General features: G+C 43.6%; 1 protein-coding gene across 1 annotated transcript in view; it reads left to right on the plus strand.

The window, feature by feature from the left end:
* Window positions 1–16974, plus strand: part of LOC124004959 (ventricular zone-expressed PH domain-containing protein-like) — a 238792-nt gene that overhangs the window by 32136 nt on the left and 189682 nt on the right. The window contains exons 2-3 of the mRNA XM_046313762.1: window positions 3663–3984; window positions 4707–4922. Coding sequence (XP_046169718.1) covers window positions 3847–3984; window positions 4707–4922 — 354 coding nt within the window. The 5' untranslated portion in view covers window positions 3663–3846. The remainder of the gene's footprint in view (window positions 1–3662; window positions 3985–4706; window positions 4923–16974) is intronic.

Raw genomic sequence — 16974 nt, forward strand, 5'->3', positions numbered from 1 at the left:
CTATACTTTCCCCACACTCCTAGCACCTAGTCTCATCGCAGATGATAAATTACCACTTTGATTATTGGTACTCTAATGGTGTCACAGTGAGATATCTATGTATCCAGCCCCATCCTTACTGCCAGGGGAGATAAAGCCAACACCTCCCTCTGTATTGATGGCTGTTTGGGTGTTTGGATTCAGAACTGGCCAATGAGCATTCTCGCCTCCGTATCCCGGCGCTGTGTTGCCGTGGACTCTGGAATTTGATTCGATGGTGAACTGTAGTCTCCTCCCCGTTTACTAGTTATTCACTGTAGTAAAACACTCAATAGAGGATTTCAGAAATTCTGCCCAAAAACTAGTTTATATATATTTTTTGCGTGTGTTCTTGTGTCCGTATCTATTAACACACAGTCTGAATAATCAGTAATCCATTGTCCCTGACCCCTGTGTGTACAGTACATCTAGTATGGTTACCCCCCCCCACCCCCACCCCACCCCGCTTGTGCCTCTCTGAGTGTTAATATTTCCAGAGAGGGCCGGAGGAGCCCAGGTGAGGGGGGTAAATGGTTCATGTTTTAAATGAGGAATCTCACAGGTCCTGGGAGCCTCCCACACATTCATTCATGCAGCCGTCTCCTCTGCTGTGCTGATATGTGGTGGTGTTTGTCCAGCAGTATACAGCTGTGAGTGGAGGGCCCCTTAATGTGTCACATATTAGTGTGGTGGGAAGTTAAATTGTGATGAGTGTAACTTCATTAACCTGTAGAACTACAGAGCAGAGATGTGAGAAGAGGATAAGTAGAGTGATGGTTCTCCTGTATTTAAACAGTAGTCTCTCTCTCTCTCTCTCTCTCTCTCTCTCTCTCTCTCTCTCTCTCTCTCTCTCTCTCTCTCTCTCTCTCCCTCTCTCTCTCTCTCTCTCTCTCTCTCTCTCTCTCTCTCTCTCTCTCTCTCTCTCTCTCTCTCTCTCTCTCTCTCTCTCTCTCTCTCTCTGGTTGTCCTTTTCTTGTGGCAGCAGGTCACATATCTTGCTGGATGTCACACTGAGGTATTTCACCCAGTAGATATGGGAATTTTTCAAAAGTTTGTTTTTCACATTCTTTGTGGGTCTGTGTAATCTGAGGGAAATATGTCTCTCTAATATGGTCATACATTTGGCAGAAGGTTAGGGAGTGCAGCTCAGTTTTCACCTCATTTTGTGGGCAGTGAGCACATAGCCTGTCTTCTCTTGAGAGCCATGTCTGCCTACGGCAGCCTTTCTCAATATCAAGTCTATGCTCACTGAGTCTGTACATAATCAAAGCTTTCCTTAAGTTTGGGTCAGTCACAGTGGTCAGGTATTCTGCCTCTGTGTACTCTCTGTTTTAGGGCCAAATAGCATTCTAGTTTGCTCTGTTTTTTTGTAAATTTTTTCCAATGTGTCAAGTAATTATCTTTTTGTTTTCTCATGATTTGCTTGGGTCTAATTGTGTTGCTGCCCTGGGGCTCTGTGGGGTGTGTTTGTGTTTGTGAACAGAGCCCCAGGACCAGCTTGCTTAGGGGACTCTTCTCCAGGTTCATCTCTCTGTAAGTGATGGCTTTGTTGTGGAAGGTTTGGGAATCGCTTCATTTTAGGTGGTTGTAGAATTTAACGGCTCTTTTCTGGATTTTGGTAATTAGTGGGTATCGGCCTAATTCTGCTCTGCAGGTATTATTTGGTGTTTTATGTTGTACACGGAGGATATTTTTGCAGAATTCTGCATGCAGAGTCTCAATTTGGTGTTTGTCCCATTTTGTGAAGTCTTGGTAGGTGAGCGGACCCCAGACCTCACAACCATAAAGGGCATTGGGTTATACAAATATTTTTAGCCAGATCCTAATTGGTATGTCAAATTTTATGTTCCTTTTAATGGCTTAGAAGGCCCTTCTCGCCTTGTCTCTCAGATCGTTCACAGCTTTGTGGAAGTTACCTGTGGCGCTGATGTTTAGGCCGAGGTATGTATAGTTTTTGTGTTCTCTTGGGCAATGGTGTCTAGATGGAATTTGTATTTGTGGTCCTGGCGACTGGACCTGTTTTGGAGCACCATTATTTTGGTCTTACTGAGATTTACTGTCAGGGCCCAGGTCTGTCAGGACCCAGGTCTGTCAGGGCCCAGGTCTGGCAGAATCTGTGCAGAAGATCTAGGTGCTGCTGTAGGCCCTCCTTGGTTGGTGACAGAAGCACCAGATCATCAGCAATCAGACATTTGACTTCGGATTCTAGTAGGTTGAGGTATATGTCTTTTTTGCCAACTACACACTTGTTGTTTGTGTACATGGATTTTATAAAGTTGTATGTTTTTCAACCAACTCCACTTTCCATCAGTTTGTATAGCAGACCCTCATGCCAAATTCAGTTTGTATAGCAGAACCTCATGCCAAATTCAGTTTGTATAACAAACCCTCATGCCAAATTCAGTTTGTATAACAGACCCTCATGCCAAATTCAGTTTGTATAGCAGACCCTCATGCCAAATTCAGTTTGTATAGCAGACCCTCATGCCAAATTCAGTTTGTATAGCAGAACCTCATGCCAAATTCAGTTTGTATAGCAGACCCTCATGCCAAATTCAGTTTGTATAGCAGACCCTCATGCCAAATTCAGTTTGTATAGCAGACCCTCATGTCAAATTCAGTTTGTATAGCAGAACCTCATGTCAAATTCAGTTTGTATAGCAGAACCTCATGTCAAATTCAGTTTGTATAGCAGACCCTCATGCCAAATTCAGTTTGTATAGCAGACCCTCATGCCAAATTCAGTTTGTATAGCAGACCCTCATGCCAAATTCAGTTTGTATAGCAGACCCTCATGCCAAATTCAGTTTTGTATAGCAGACCCTCATGTCAAATTCAGTTTGTATAGCAGACCCTCATGCCAAATTCAGTTTGTATAGCAGACCCTCATGCCAAATTCAGTTTTGTATAGCAGACCCTCATGTCAAATTCAGTTTGTATAGCAGACCCTCATGCCAAATTCAGTTTGTATAGCAGACCCTCATGCCAAATTCAGTTTTGTATAGCAGACCCTCATGTCAAATTCAGTTTGTAAAGCAGACCCTCATGCCAAATTCAGTTTGTATAGCAGACCCTCATGCCAAATTCAGTTTGTATAGCAGACCCTCATGCCAAATTCAGTTTGTATAGCAGACCCTCATGCCAAATTCAGTTTTGTATAGCAGACCCTCATGTCAAATTCAGTTTGTATAGCAGACCCTCATGCCAAATTCAGTTTTGTATAGCAGATCCTCATGTCAAATTCAGTTTGTAAAGCAGACCCTCATGCCAAATTCAGTTTTGTATAGCAGACCCTCATGTCAAATTCAGTTTGTATAGCAGACCCTCATGCCAAATTCAGTTTTGTATAGCAGATCCTCATGTCAAATTCAGTTTGTAAAGCAGACCCTCATGACAAATTGTGTCAAACGCTTTTTTGAAATCAACAAAGCATGACTTTGCCTTTGTTTTGGTTTGTTTGTTCAAACCAGGGGGAATATGTGGCCTGTCGTACTGTAATTTGGTAAAAATTCAATTTGACATTTTCTCAGTACGTTGTTTTCATTGAGGAAATGTACGAGTCTGCTGTTAATGATAATGCAGAGGATTTTCCCAAGGTTGCTGTTGGGGTCAAATTTGTCTCCATTTTTGTCTTTCTTTCTCAGGGGTCTAATGTGTATGAGGTCATCACCCCACCACCTTCAGGGACCATGCCCTGTCTCCATAGCAACTTCTGGCCCCAGGTTGGCCCAGAGTGAGTGTGGGTCAAACCAGGCCTGAGCAGGCCTGACGTGGACCAGACCAGGCTGAGGTGGGCCCCGAAGCAGGCCAGAGTGAAGCAGAGACATCATGCACCAGCTGTTTGGCCTGGTTCTCGGCCAGAGGGACCTGTCGCGGGCCGGAGACCTCTTCTCCCTGGAAGACTCTGAGATAGAGGACTGTCTCTCACAGGCCCTGGAGGAAATCAAGGCTATCTCCTGCTCTCCTGTGAGTAACCCTTACCTACCCATCCATTCACACACAAATACATGACAGTGTCTTTGATGTACTAGAGGAGGTCAAAGGTATCTATTGCTCTCTTGTAAGTTGCCTATGCATGCATGCACACAAACATGTCCAGCCATGCATAGGCAAACACACACACACACTGCTTATGGCAGGTGTGTCTCTTGGGACTGTTCACCGAAAACAGATCTGATATGATGCCTATCCCTCCAGATGTCCTCATTTCCCATCCAACACAGTCAGTCTCTCAGTCATCATTTAACTAAAGAATGAACGAGTCTGCAGCTGAATGTAACCAGCTCACGGTCTAGATGGGGTCTAGATGGGGTCTAGATGGGGTCTAGATGGGGTCTAGATGGGGTCTAGATGGGGTCTAGATGGGGCCAGCTTATTCAGACATGGTCTAGATGGGGTCTAGATGGGGTCTAGATGGGGTCTAGATGGGGTCTAGATGGGGTCTAGATGGGGTCATAGTTTGAATGTCTGAACATTTCCCCCTCAACATGGAAAACGTTAAGAGTAGTTTTCCTTTGAGTGTCAAGGGAAAACTAAGAGCAAAAGCTCTTGCAGCCCTGAGACTTGGATCTGTGTTAAACAGACTGCAGCAGAAACTATATTAAAAACAAACATGCTCTTTTCTCATTGTTTCTTGATCCTGATTGGCCCCTTCTGGACTCATTTCCCCTCTGATTGGCTGGCTGCAGGACTACCTGACCAATGACAATGACCAGGCGGTGGTGGAGATCTGCATCACGCGCATCACCACGGCGATCAGGGAGACGAGGTCCATCGAGCGCCATGGGGGGGCGTTAGTGAGTCTGTGGGAGTCCTGTCTGGAACACAACCTCACCCCCCAGGGCAAAGACGAAGACACACCCCATGCCAAGATAGCCTCCGACATCACCAGCTGTATACTGCAGGTACACTACACTCCACTTTGTTTCAGACCCAATGAATCCATTCAGACACATCTGGGATATATGCTGTGTTCAAACGCTCCCACCCAACTTGATACAGCGCGTCACTCGCCGTTTCATATTGGTTATTGTTGACATCCTAACATCTCAAAGTAAGCCTTTGATCCCGTATTGAATCAGTGTCTTATACACTAGAATTTATTTTTTAAATGAAGGGTGCTCATCGCCGTCACCACGAAAACAGTTTTTGTTCCACACTCTATTACCAAATGTAACAGTAGGCTACAGTAGAACCTTCTGTTTGATGAATTCAACTTTTAAAAAACAGAACGAGAAAAAAAGAGCATCAACTGCATGTTGAGCAGCATCATATACTGTCAGAACTTGTGGATTCACAATGTGCTCTTTTAAACAGGTTCATATGGCAAGTCTGTCAATCAAATGATAACATTTAAGTCATAGGTCTACTGTACGTGATGCAGTTGACACTACAAATATACATTTAAGTCATAGGTCTACTGTACGTGATGCAGTTTACACTACAAATATACATTTAAGTCATAGGTCTACTGTACGTGATGCAGTTGACACTACAAATATACATTTAAGTCATAGGTCTACTGTACGTGATGCAGTTTACACTACAAATATACATTTAAGTCATAGGTCTACTGTACGTGATGCAGTTTACACTACAAATATACATTTAAGTCATAGGTCTACTGTACGTGATGCAGTTGACACTACAAATATACATTTAAGTCATAGGTCTACTGTATGTGATGCAGTTTACACTACAAATATACATTTAAGTCATAGGTCTACTGTACGTGATGCAGTTGACACTACAAATATACATTTAAGTCATAGGTCTACTGTACGTGATGCAGTTTACACTACAAATATACATTTAAGTCATAGGTCTACTGTACGTGATGCAGTTGACACTACAAATATACATTTAAGTCATAGGTCTACTGTACATGATGCGGTTGACACTACAAATATACATTTAAGTCATAGGTCTACTGTACGTGATGCAGTTGACACTACAAATATACATTTAAGTCATAGGTCTACTGTACGTGATGCAGTTGACACTACAAATATACATTTAAAGCCAACAATTGTATTATGTTGACTAATATTGCCTTTATTTACAATAGCAAAAACTACACAAACCTATTTCACAAAACACAGTCTATAACCTCCAACGTCCCAAATAAAGAAGGAAAAAAGTTACACCATGGGACCACGCAGCCGTCATACCGCTCAGGAAGGAGACGCGTTGTGTCTACTGGAGATGAACGTACTTTGGTGCGAAAAGTGCAAATCAATCCCAGAACAACAGCAAAGGACCTTGTGAATATGCTGGAGGAAACAGGTACAAAAGTATTTATATCCACAGTAAAACGAGTCCTGTATCGACATAACCTGAAAGGCCGCTTAGCGAGGAAGAAGCCACTGCTCCAAAACTGCCATAAAAAAAGCCAGACTACGGTTTGCAACTGCACATGGGGACAAAGATCATACTTTTTGGAGAAATGTCCTCTGGTCTAATGAAGCAAAAATAGAACTGTTTGGCCATAATGACCATCGTTATGTTTGGAGGATAAAGGGGGAGGCTTGCAAGCCTAAGAACACCATCCCAACCGTGAAGCACTCGGCTGGCAGCATCATGTTGTGGGGGTGCTTTGCTGCAGGAGGGACTGGTGCACTTCACAAATTAGATGACATCACGAGTGAAAATTATGTGGATATATTGAAGCAACAACCCAAGATATCAGTCAGGAAGTTAAATCTTACTCGCAAATGGGTCTTCCAAATGGACAATGACCCCTATTATTCTGACATTTCACATTCTTAAAATAAAGGGATGATTCTAACTGATCTAAGACTGGGAATTTTTACTAGGATTTAATGTCAGGAATTGTGAAAAACTGAGTTTAAATGTATTTGGCTCAGGTGTATGTAAACTTCCGACTTCAACTGTATACTGTACATGCATTAGAAGATGCAGATCCATATCGTATACAATCTACAATCATGCTACATATAGTACAACAACATACTGTACATGTCCAAGTATGTGGTATTATAACAGTAGGGACATGTTCAGGTATGTGGTATTATAGCAGTAGGGACATGTCCAGGTATGTGGTATTATAACAGTAGGGACATGTCCAGGTATGTGGTATTATAGCAGTAGGGACATGTCCAGGTATGTGGTATTATAACAGTAGGGACATGTCCAGGTATGTGGTATTATAGCAGTAGGGACATGTCCAGGTATGTGGTATTATAGCAGTAGGGACATGTCCAGGTATGTGGTATTATAGCAGTAGGGACATGTCCAGGTATGTGGTATTATAGCAGTAGGGACATGTTCAAGTATGTGGTGTTATAGCAGTAGGGACATGTCCAGGTATGTGGTATTATAGCAGTAGGGACATGTCCAGGTATGTGGTATTATAGCAGTAGGGACATGTCCAGGTATGTGGTATTATAGCAGTAGGGACATGTCCAGGTATGTGGTATTATAGCAGTAGGGACATGTCCAGGTATGTGTCATTATAGCAGTAGGGACATGTCAGTAGGTATGTGGTATTATAGCAGTAGGGACATGTCCAGGTATGTGGTCATTATAGCAGTAGGGACATGTCCAGGTATGTGGTATTATAGCAGTAGGGACATGTCCAGGTATGTGGTATTATAGCAGTAGGGACATGTCCAGGTATGTGGTATTATAGCAGTAGGGACATGTCCAGGTATGTGGTATTATAGCAGTAGGGACATGTCCAGGTATGTGGTATTATGTAGGGACCAGGTATGTGGTATTATAACAGTAGGGACATGTCCAGGTATGTGGTATTATAGCAGTAGGGACATGTCCAGGTATGTGGTATTATAGCAGTAGGGACATGTCCAGGTATGTGGTATTATAGCAGTAGGGACATGTCCAGGTATGTGGTATTATAGCAGTAGGGACATGTCCAGGTATGTGGTATTATAGCAGTAGGGACATGTCCAGGTATGTGGTATTATAGCAGTAGGGACATGTCCAGGTATGTGGTATTATAGCAGTAGGGACATGTCCAGGTATGTGGTATTATATACAGTAGGGACATGTCCAGGTATGTGGTATTATAGCAGTAGGGACATGTCCAGGTATGTGGTATTATAGCAGTAGGGACATGTCCAGGTATGTGGTATTATAGCAGTAGGGACACAGGTATGTGGTATTATAAGCAGTAGGGACCAGGTATGTGGTATTATAACAGTAGGGACATGTCCAGGTATGTGGTATTATAGCAGTAGGGACATGTCCAGGTATGTGGTATTATAGCAGTAGGGACATGTCCAGGTATGTGGTATTATAGCAGTAGGGACATGTCCAGGTATGTGGTATTATAACAGTAGGGACATGTCCAGGTATGTGGTATTATAGCAGTAGGGACATGTCCAGGTATGTGGTATTATAACAGTAGGGACATGTCCAGGTATGTGGTATTATAGCAGTAGGGACATGTCCAGGTAGGGACATGTCCAGGTATTATAGCAGTAGGGACATGTCCAGGTATGTGGTATTATAGCAGTAGGGACATGTCAGTAGGGACATGTCCAGGTATGTGGTATTATAGCAGTAGGGACATGTCCAGGTATGTGGTATTATAGCAGTAGGGACATGTCCAGGTATGTGGTATTATAGCAGTAGGGACATGTCCAGGTATGTGGTATTATAGCAGTAGGGACATGTCCAGGTATGTGGTATTATAGCAGTAGGGACATGTCCAGGTATGTGGTATTATAGCAGTAGGGACATGTCCAGGTATGTGTCATTATAGCAGTAGGGACATGTCCAGGTATGTGGTATTATAGCAGTAGGGACATGTCCAGGTATGTGGTATTATAGCAGTAGGGACATGTCCAGGTATGTGGTATTATAGCAGTAGGGACATGTCCAGGTATGTGGTATTATAGCAGTAGGGACATGTCCAGGTATGTGGTATTATAGCAGTAGGGACATGTCCAGGTATGTGGTATTATAGCAGTAGGGACATGTCCAGGTATGTGGTATTATAGCAGTAGGGACATGTCCAGGTATGTGTCAGGTAGGGACATGTCCAGGTATGTCATTATAGCAGTAGGGACATGTCCAGGTATGTGGTATTATAGCAGTAGGGACATGTCCAGGTATGTGGTATTATAGCAGTAGGGACATGTCCAGGTATGTGGTATTATAGCAGTAGGGACATGTCCAGGTATGTGGTATTATAGCAGTAGGGACATGTCCAGGTATGTAGGGACATGTCCAGGTATGTGGTATTATAGCAGTAGGGACATGTCCAGGTATGTGGTATTATAGCAGTAGGGACATGTCCAGGTATGTGGTATTATAGCAGTAGGGACATGTCCAGGTATGTGGTATTATAGCAGTAGGGACATGTCCAGGTATGTGGTATTATAGCAGTAGGGACATGTCCAGGTATGTGGTATTATAGCAGTAGGGACATGTCCAGGTATGTGGTATTATAGCAGTAGGGACATGTCCAGGTATGTGGTATTATAGCAGTAGGGACATGTCCAGGTATGTGGTATTATAGCAGTAGGGACATGTCCAGGTATGTGGTATTATAGCAGTAGGGACATGTCCAGGTATGTGGTATTATAGCAGTAGGGACATGTCCAGGTATGTGGTATTATAGCAGTAGGGACATGTCCAGGTATGTGGTATTATAGCAGTAGGGACATGTCCAGGTATGTGGTATTATAGCAGTAGGGACATGTCCAGGTATGTGGTATTATAGCAGTAGGGACATGTCCAGGTATGTGGTATTATAGCAGTAGGGACATGTCCAGGTATGTGGTATTATAGCAGTAGGGACATGTCCAGGTATGTGGTATTATAGCAGTAGGGACATGTCCAGGTATGTGGTATTATAGCAGTAGGGACATGTCCAGGTATGTGGTATTATAGCAGTAGGGACATGTCCAGGTATGTGGTATTATAGCAGTAGGGACATGTCCAGGTATGTGGTATTATAGCAGTAGGGACATGTCCAGGTATGTGGTATTATAGCAGTAGGGACATGTCCAGGTATGTGGTATTATAGCAGTAGGGACATGTCCAGGTATGTGGTATTATAGCAGTAGGGACATGTCCAGGTATGTGGTATTATAGCAGTAGGGACATGTCCAGGTATGTGGTATTATAGCAGTAGGGACATGTCCAGGTATGTGGTATTATAGCAGTAGGGACATGTCCAGGTATGTGGTATTATAGCAGTAGGGACATGTCCAGGTATGTGGTATTATAGCAGTAGGGACATGTCCAGGTATGTGGTATTATAGCAGTAGGGACATGTCCAGGTATGTGGTATTATAGCAGTAGGGACATGTCCAGGTATGTGGTATTATATAGGGACATGTCCAGGTAGTAGGGACATGTCCAGGTATGTGGTATTATAGCAGTAGGGACATGTCCAGGTATGTGGTATTATAGCAGTAGGGACATGTCCAGGTATGTGGTATTATAGCAGTAGGGACATGTCCAGGTATGTGGTATTATAGCAGTAGGGACATGTCCAGGTATGTGGTATTATAGCAGTAGGGACATGTCCAGGTATGTGTATTATAGCAGTAGGGACATGTCCAGGTATGTGGTATTATAGCAGTAGGGACATGTCCAGGTATGTGGTATTATAGCAGTAGGGACATGTCCAGGTATGTGGTATTATAGCAGTAGGGACATGTCCAGGTATGTGGTATTATAGCAGTAGGGACATGTCCAGGTATGTGGTCCAGGTATGTGGTATTATAGCAGTAGGGACATGTCCAGGTATGTGGTATTATAGCAGTAGGGACATGTCCAGGTATGTGGTATTATAGCAGTAGGGACATGTCCAGGTATGTGGTATTATAGCAGTAGGGACATGTCCAGGTATGTGGTATTATAGCAGTAGGGACATGTTATGGCATTATAGGGACATGTCCAGGTATGTGGTATTATAGCAGTAGGGACATGTCCAGGTATGTGGTATTATAGCAGTAGGGACATGTCCAGGTATGTGGTATTATAGCAGTAGGGACATGTCCAGGTATGTGGTATTATAGCAGTAGGGACATGTCCAGGTATGTGGTATTATAGCAGTAGGGACATGTCCAGGTATGTGGTATTATAGCAGTAGGGACATGTCCAGGTATGTGGTATTATAGCAGTAGGGACATGTCCAGGTATGTGGTATTATAGCAGTAGGGACATGTCCAGGTATGTGGTATTATAGCAGTAGGGACATGTCCAGGTATGTGGTATTATAGCAGTAGGGACATGTCCAGGTATGTGGTATTATAGCAGTAGGGACATGTCCAGGTATGTGGTATTATAGCAGTAGGGACATGTCCAGGTATGTGGTATTATAGCAGTAGGGACATGTCCAGGTATGTGGTATTATAGGTAGGGACATGTGTGGTATTATAGCAGTAGGGACATGTCCAGGTATGTGGTATTATAGCAGTAGGGACATGTCCAGGTATGTGGTATTATAGCAGTAGGGACATGTCCAGGTATGTGGTATTATAGCAGTAGGGACATGTCCAGGTATGTGGTATTATAGCAGTAGGGACATGTCCAGGTATGTGGTATTATAGCAGTAGGGACATGTCCAGGTATGTGGTATTATAGCAGTAGGGACATGTCCAGGTATCCAGGTATGGTATTATAGCAGTAGGGACATGTCCAGGTATGTGGTATTATAGCAGTAGGGACATGTCCAGGTATGTGGTATTATAGCAGTAGGGACATGTCCAGGTATGTGGTATTATAGCAGTAGGGACATGTCCAGGTATGTGGTATTATAGCAGTAGGGACATGTCCAGGTATGTGGTATTATAGCAGTAGGGACATGTCCCATTATAGCAGTAGGGACATGTCCAGGTATGTGGTATTATAGCAGTAGGGACATGTCCAGGTATGTCCAGGTATGGTATTATAGCAGTAGGGACATGTCCAGGTATGTGGTATTATAGCAGTAGGGACATGTCCAGGTATGTGGTATTATAGCAGTAGGGACATGTCCAGGTATGTGGTATTATAGCAGTAGGGACATGTCCAGGTATGTCCAGGGTATTATAGCAGTAGGGACATGTCCAGGTATGTGGTATTATAGCAGTAGGGACATGTCCAGGTATGTGGTATTATAGCAGTAGGGACATGTCCAGGTATGTGGTATTATAGCAGTAGGGACATGTCCAGGTATGTGGTATTATAGCAGTAGGGACATGTCCAGGTATGTGGTATTATAGCAGTAGGGACATGTCCAGGTATGTGTATTATAGCAGTAGGGACATGTCCAGGTATGTGGTATTATAGCAGTAGGGACATGTCCAGGTATGTGGTATTATAGTAGCAGTAGGGACATGTCCAGGTATGTGGTATTATAGCAGTAGGGACATGTCCAGGTATGTGGTATTATAGCAGTAGGGACATGTCCAGGTATGTGGTATTATAGCAGTAGGGACATGTCCAGGTATGTGGTATTATAGCAGTAGGGACATGTCCAGGTATGTAGCAGTAGGGACATGTCCAGGTATGTGGTATTATAGCAGTAGGGACATGTCCAGGTATGTGGTATTATAGCAGTAGGGACATGTCCAGGTATGTGGTATTATAGCAGTAGGGACATGTCCAGGTATGTGGTATTATAGCAGTAGGGACATGTCCAGGTATGTGGTATTATAGCAGTAGGGACATGTCCAGGTATGTGGTATTATAGCAGTAGGGACATGTCCAGGTATGTGGTATTATAGCAGTAGGGACATGTCCAGGTATGTGGTATTATAGCAGTAGGGACATGTCCAGGTATGTGGTATTATAGCAGTAGGGACATGTCCAGGTATGTGGTATAGCAGTAGGGACATGTCCAGGTATGTGGTATTATAGCAGTAGGGACATGTCCAGGTATGTGGTATTATAGCAGTAGGGACATGTCCAGGTATGTGTATTATTATAGCAGTAGGGACATGTCCAGGTATGTGGTATTATAGCAGTAGGGACATGTCCAGGTATGTGGTATTATAGCAGTAGGGACATGTCCAGGTATGTGGTATTATAGCAGTAGGGACATGTCCAGGTATGTGGTATTATAGCAGTAGGGACATGTCCAGGTATAGGGACATGTCCAGTGGTATTATAGCAGTAGGGACATGTCCAGGTATGTGGTATTATAGCAGTAGGGACATGTCCAGGTATGTGGTATTATAGCAGTAGGGACATGTCCAGGTATGTGGTATTATAGCAGTAGGGACATGTCCAGGTATGTGGTATTATAGCAGTAGGGACATGTCCAGGTATGTGGTATTATAGCAGTAGGGACATGTCCAGGTATGTGGTATTATAGCAGTAGGGACATGTCCAGGTATGTGGTATTATAGCAGTAGGGACATGTCCAGGTATGTAGGGTATTATAGCAGTAGGGACATGTCCAGGTATGTGGTATTATAGCAGTAGGGACATGTCCAGGTATGTGGTATTATAGCAGTAGGGACATGTCCAGGTGTATTATAGCAGTAGGGACATGTCCAGGTATTATAGCAGTAGGGACATGTCCAGGTATGTGGTATTATAGCAGTAGGGACATGTCCAGGTAGTATTATAGCAGTAGGGACATGTCCAGGTATGTGGTATTATAGCAGTAGGGACATGTCCAGGTATGTGGTATTATAGCAGTAGGGACATGTCCAGGTATGTGGTATTATAGCAGTAGGGACATGTCCAGGTATGTGGTATTATAGCAGTAGGGACATGTCCAGGTATGTGGTATTATAGCAGTAGGGACATGTCCAGGTATGTGGTATTATAGCAGTAGGGACATGTCCAGGTATGTGGTATTATAGCAGTAGGGACATGTCCAGGTATGTGGTATTATAGCAGTAGGGACATGTCCAGGTATGTGGTATTATAGCAGTAGGGACATGTCCAGTAGGGACATGTCCAGGTATGTGGTATTATAGCAGTAGGGACATGTCCAGGTATGTGGTATTATAGCAGTAGGGACATGTCCAGGTATGTGTCCAGGTATTATAGCAGGTAGGGACATAGGGTCCAGGTATGTGGTATTATAGCAGTAGGGACATGTCCAGGTATGTGGTATTATAGCAGTAGGGACATGTCCAGGTATGTGGTATTATAGCAGTAGGGACATGTCCAGGTATGTGGTATTATAGCAGTAGGGACATGTCCAGGTATGTGGTATTATAGCAGTAGGGACATGTCCAGGTATGTGGTATTATAGCAGTAGGGACATGTCCAGGTATGTGGTATTATAGCAGTAGGGACATGTCCAGGTATGTGGTATTATAGCAGTAGGGACATGTCCAGGTATGTGGTATTATAGCAGTAGGGACATGTCCAGGTATGTGGTATTATAGCAGTAGGGACATGTCCAGGTATGTGGTATTATAGCAGTAGGGACATGTCCAGGTATGTGTCATTATAGCAGTAGGGACATGTCCAGGTATGTGGTATTATAGCAGTAGGGACATGTCCAGGTATGTGGTATTATAGCAGTAGGGACATGTCCAGGTATGTGGTATTATAGCAGTAGGGACATGTCCAGGTATGTGGTATTATAGCAGTAGGGACATGTCCAGGTATGTGGTATTATAGCAGTAGGGACATGTCCAGGTATGTGGTATTATAGCAGTAGGGACATGTCCAGGTATGTGGTCATTATAGCAGTAGGGACATGTCCAGGTATGTGGTATTATAGCAGTAGGGACATGTCCAGGTATGTGGTATTTATAGCAGGTAGGGACATGTCCAGGTATGTGGTATTATAGCAGTAGGGACATGTCCAGGTATGTGGTATTATAGCAGTAGGGACATGTCCAGGTATGTGGTATTATAGCAGTAGGGACATGTCCAGGTATGTGGTATTATAGCAGTAGGGACATGTCCAGGTATGTGGTATTATAGCAGTAGGGACATGTCCAGGTATGTGGTATTATAGCAGTAGGGACATGTCCAGGTAGTAGTAGGGACATGTCCAGGTATGTGGTATTATAGCAGTAGGGACATGTCCAGGTATGTGGTATTATAGCAGTAGGGACATGTCCAGGTATGTGGTATTATAGCAGTAGGGACATGTCCAGGTATGTGGTATTATAGCAGTAGGGACATGTCCAGGTATGTGGTATTATAGCAGTAGGGACATGTCCAGGTATGTGGTATTATAGCAGTAGGGACATGTCCAGGTATGTGGTATTATAGCAGTAGGGACATGTCCAGGTATGTGGTATTATAGCAGTAGGGACATGTCCAGGTATGTGGTATTATAGCAGTAGGGACATGTCCAGGTATGTGGTATTATAGCAGTAGGGACATGTCCAGGTATGTGGTATTATAGCAGTAGGGACATGTCCAGGTATGTGGTATTATAGCAGTAGGGACATGTCCAGGTATGTGGTATTATAGCAGTAGGGACATGTCCAGGTATGTGGTATTATAGCAGTAGGGACATGTCCAGGTATGTGGTATTATAGCAGTAGGGACATGTCCAGGTATGTGGTATTATAGCAGTAGGGACATGTCCAGGTATGTGGTATTATAGCAGTAGGGACATGTCCAGGTATGTGGTATTATAGCAGTAGGGACATGTCCAGGTATGTGGTATGTTATAGCAGTAGGGACATGTCCAGGTATGTGGTATTATAGCAGTAGGGACATGTCCAGGTATGTATTATAGCAGTCATTATAGCAGTAGGGACATGTCCAGGTATGTGGTATTATAGCAGTAGGGACATGTCCAGGTATGTGGTATTATAGCAGTAGGGACATGTCCAGGTATGTGGTATTATAGCAGTAGGGACATGTCCAGGTATGTGGTATTATAGCAGTAGGGACATGTCCAGGTATGTGGTATTATAGCAGTAGGGACATGTCCAGGTATGTGGTATTATAGCAGTAGGGACATGTCCAGGTAGGGACATGTCCAGGTATGGTATTATAGCAGTAGGGACATGTCCAGGTATGTGTCATTATAGCAGTAGGGACATGTCCAGGTATGTGGTATTATAGCAGTAGGGACATGTCCAGGTATGTGGTATTATAGCAGTAGGGACATGTCCAGGTATGTGGTATTATAGCAGTAGGGACATGTCCAGGTATGTGGTATTATAGCAGTAGGGACATGTCCAGGTATGTGGTATTATAGCAGTAGGGACATGTCCAGGTATGTGGTATTATAGCAGTAGGGACATGTCCAGGTATGTGGTATTATAGTAGGGACATGTCCAGGGACATGTCCAGGTATGTGGTATTATAGCAGTAGGGACATGTCCAGGTATGTGGTATTATAGCAGTAGGGACATGTCCAGGTATGTGGTATTATAGCAGTAGGGACATGTCCAGGTATGTGGTATTATAGCAGTAGGGACATGTCCAGGTATGTGGTATTATAGCAGTAGGGACATGTCCAGGTATGTGGTATTATAGCAGTAGGGACATGTCCAGGTATGTGGTATTATAGCAGTAGGGACATGTCCAGGTATGTATTATAGCAGTAGGGACATGTCATTATAGCAGTAGGGACATGTCCAGGTATGTGGTATTATAGCAGTAGGGACATGTCCAGGTATGTGGTATTATAGCAGTAGGGACATGTCCAGGTATGTGGTATTATAGCAGTAGGGACATGTCCAGGTATGTGGTATTATAGTCAGTAGGGATTATAGCAGTAGGGACATGTCCAGGTATGTATTATAGCAGTAGGGACATTATAGTATTATAGCAGTAGGGACATGTCCAGGTATGTGGTATTATAGCAGTAGGGACATGTCCAGGGTGGTATTATAGCAGTAGGGACATGTCCAGGTATTATAGCAGTAGGGACATGTCCAGGTATGTGTATTATAGCAGTAGGGACATGTCCAGGTATGTGGTATTATAGCAGTAGGGACATGTCCAGGTATGTGGTATTATAGCAGTAGGGACATGTCCAGGTATGTGTATTATAGCAGTAGGGACATGTCCAGGTATGTGGTATTATAGCAGTAGGGA

The sequence above is a fragment of the Oncorhynchus gorbuscha genome, linkage group LG19 (assembly GCF_021184085.1).
Source record: "Oncorhynchus gorbuscha isolate QuinsamMale2020 ecotype Even-year linkage group LG19, OgorEven_v1.0, whole genome shotgun sequence".
Taxonomy (NCBI): Eukaryota; Metazoa; Chordata; class Actinopteri; order Salmoniformes; family Salmonidae; genus Oncorhynchus; species Oncorhynchus gorbuscha.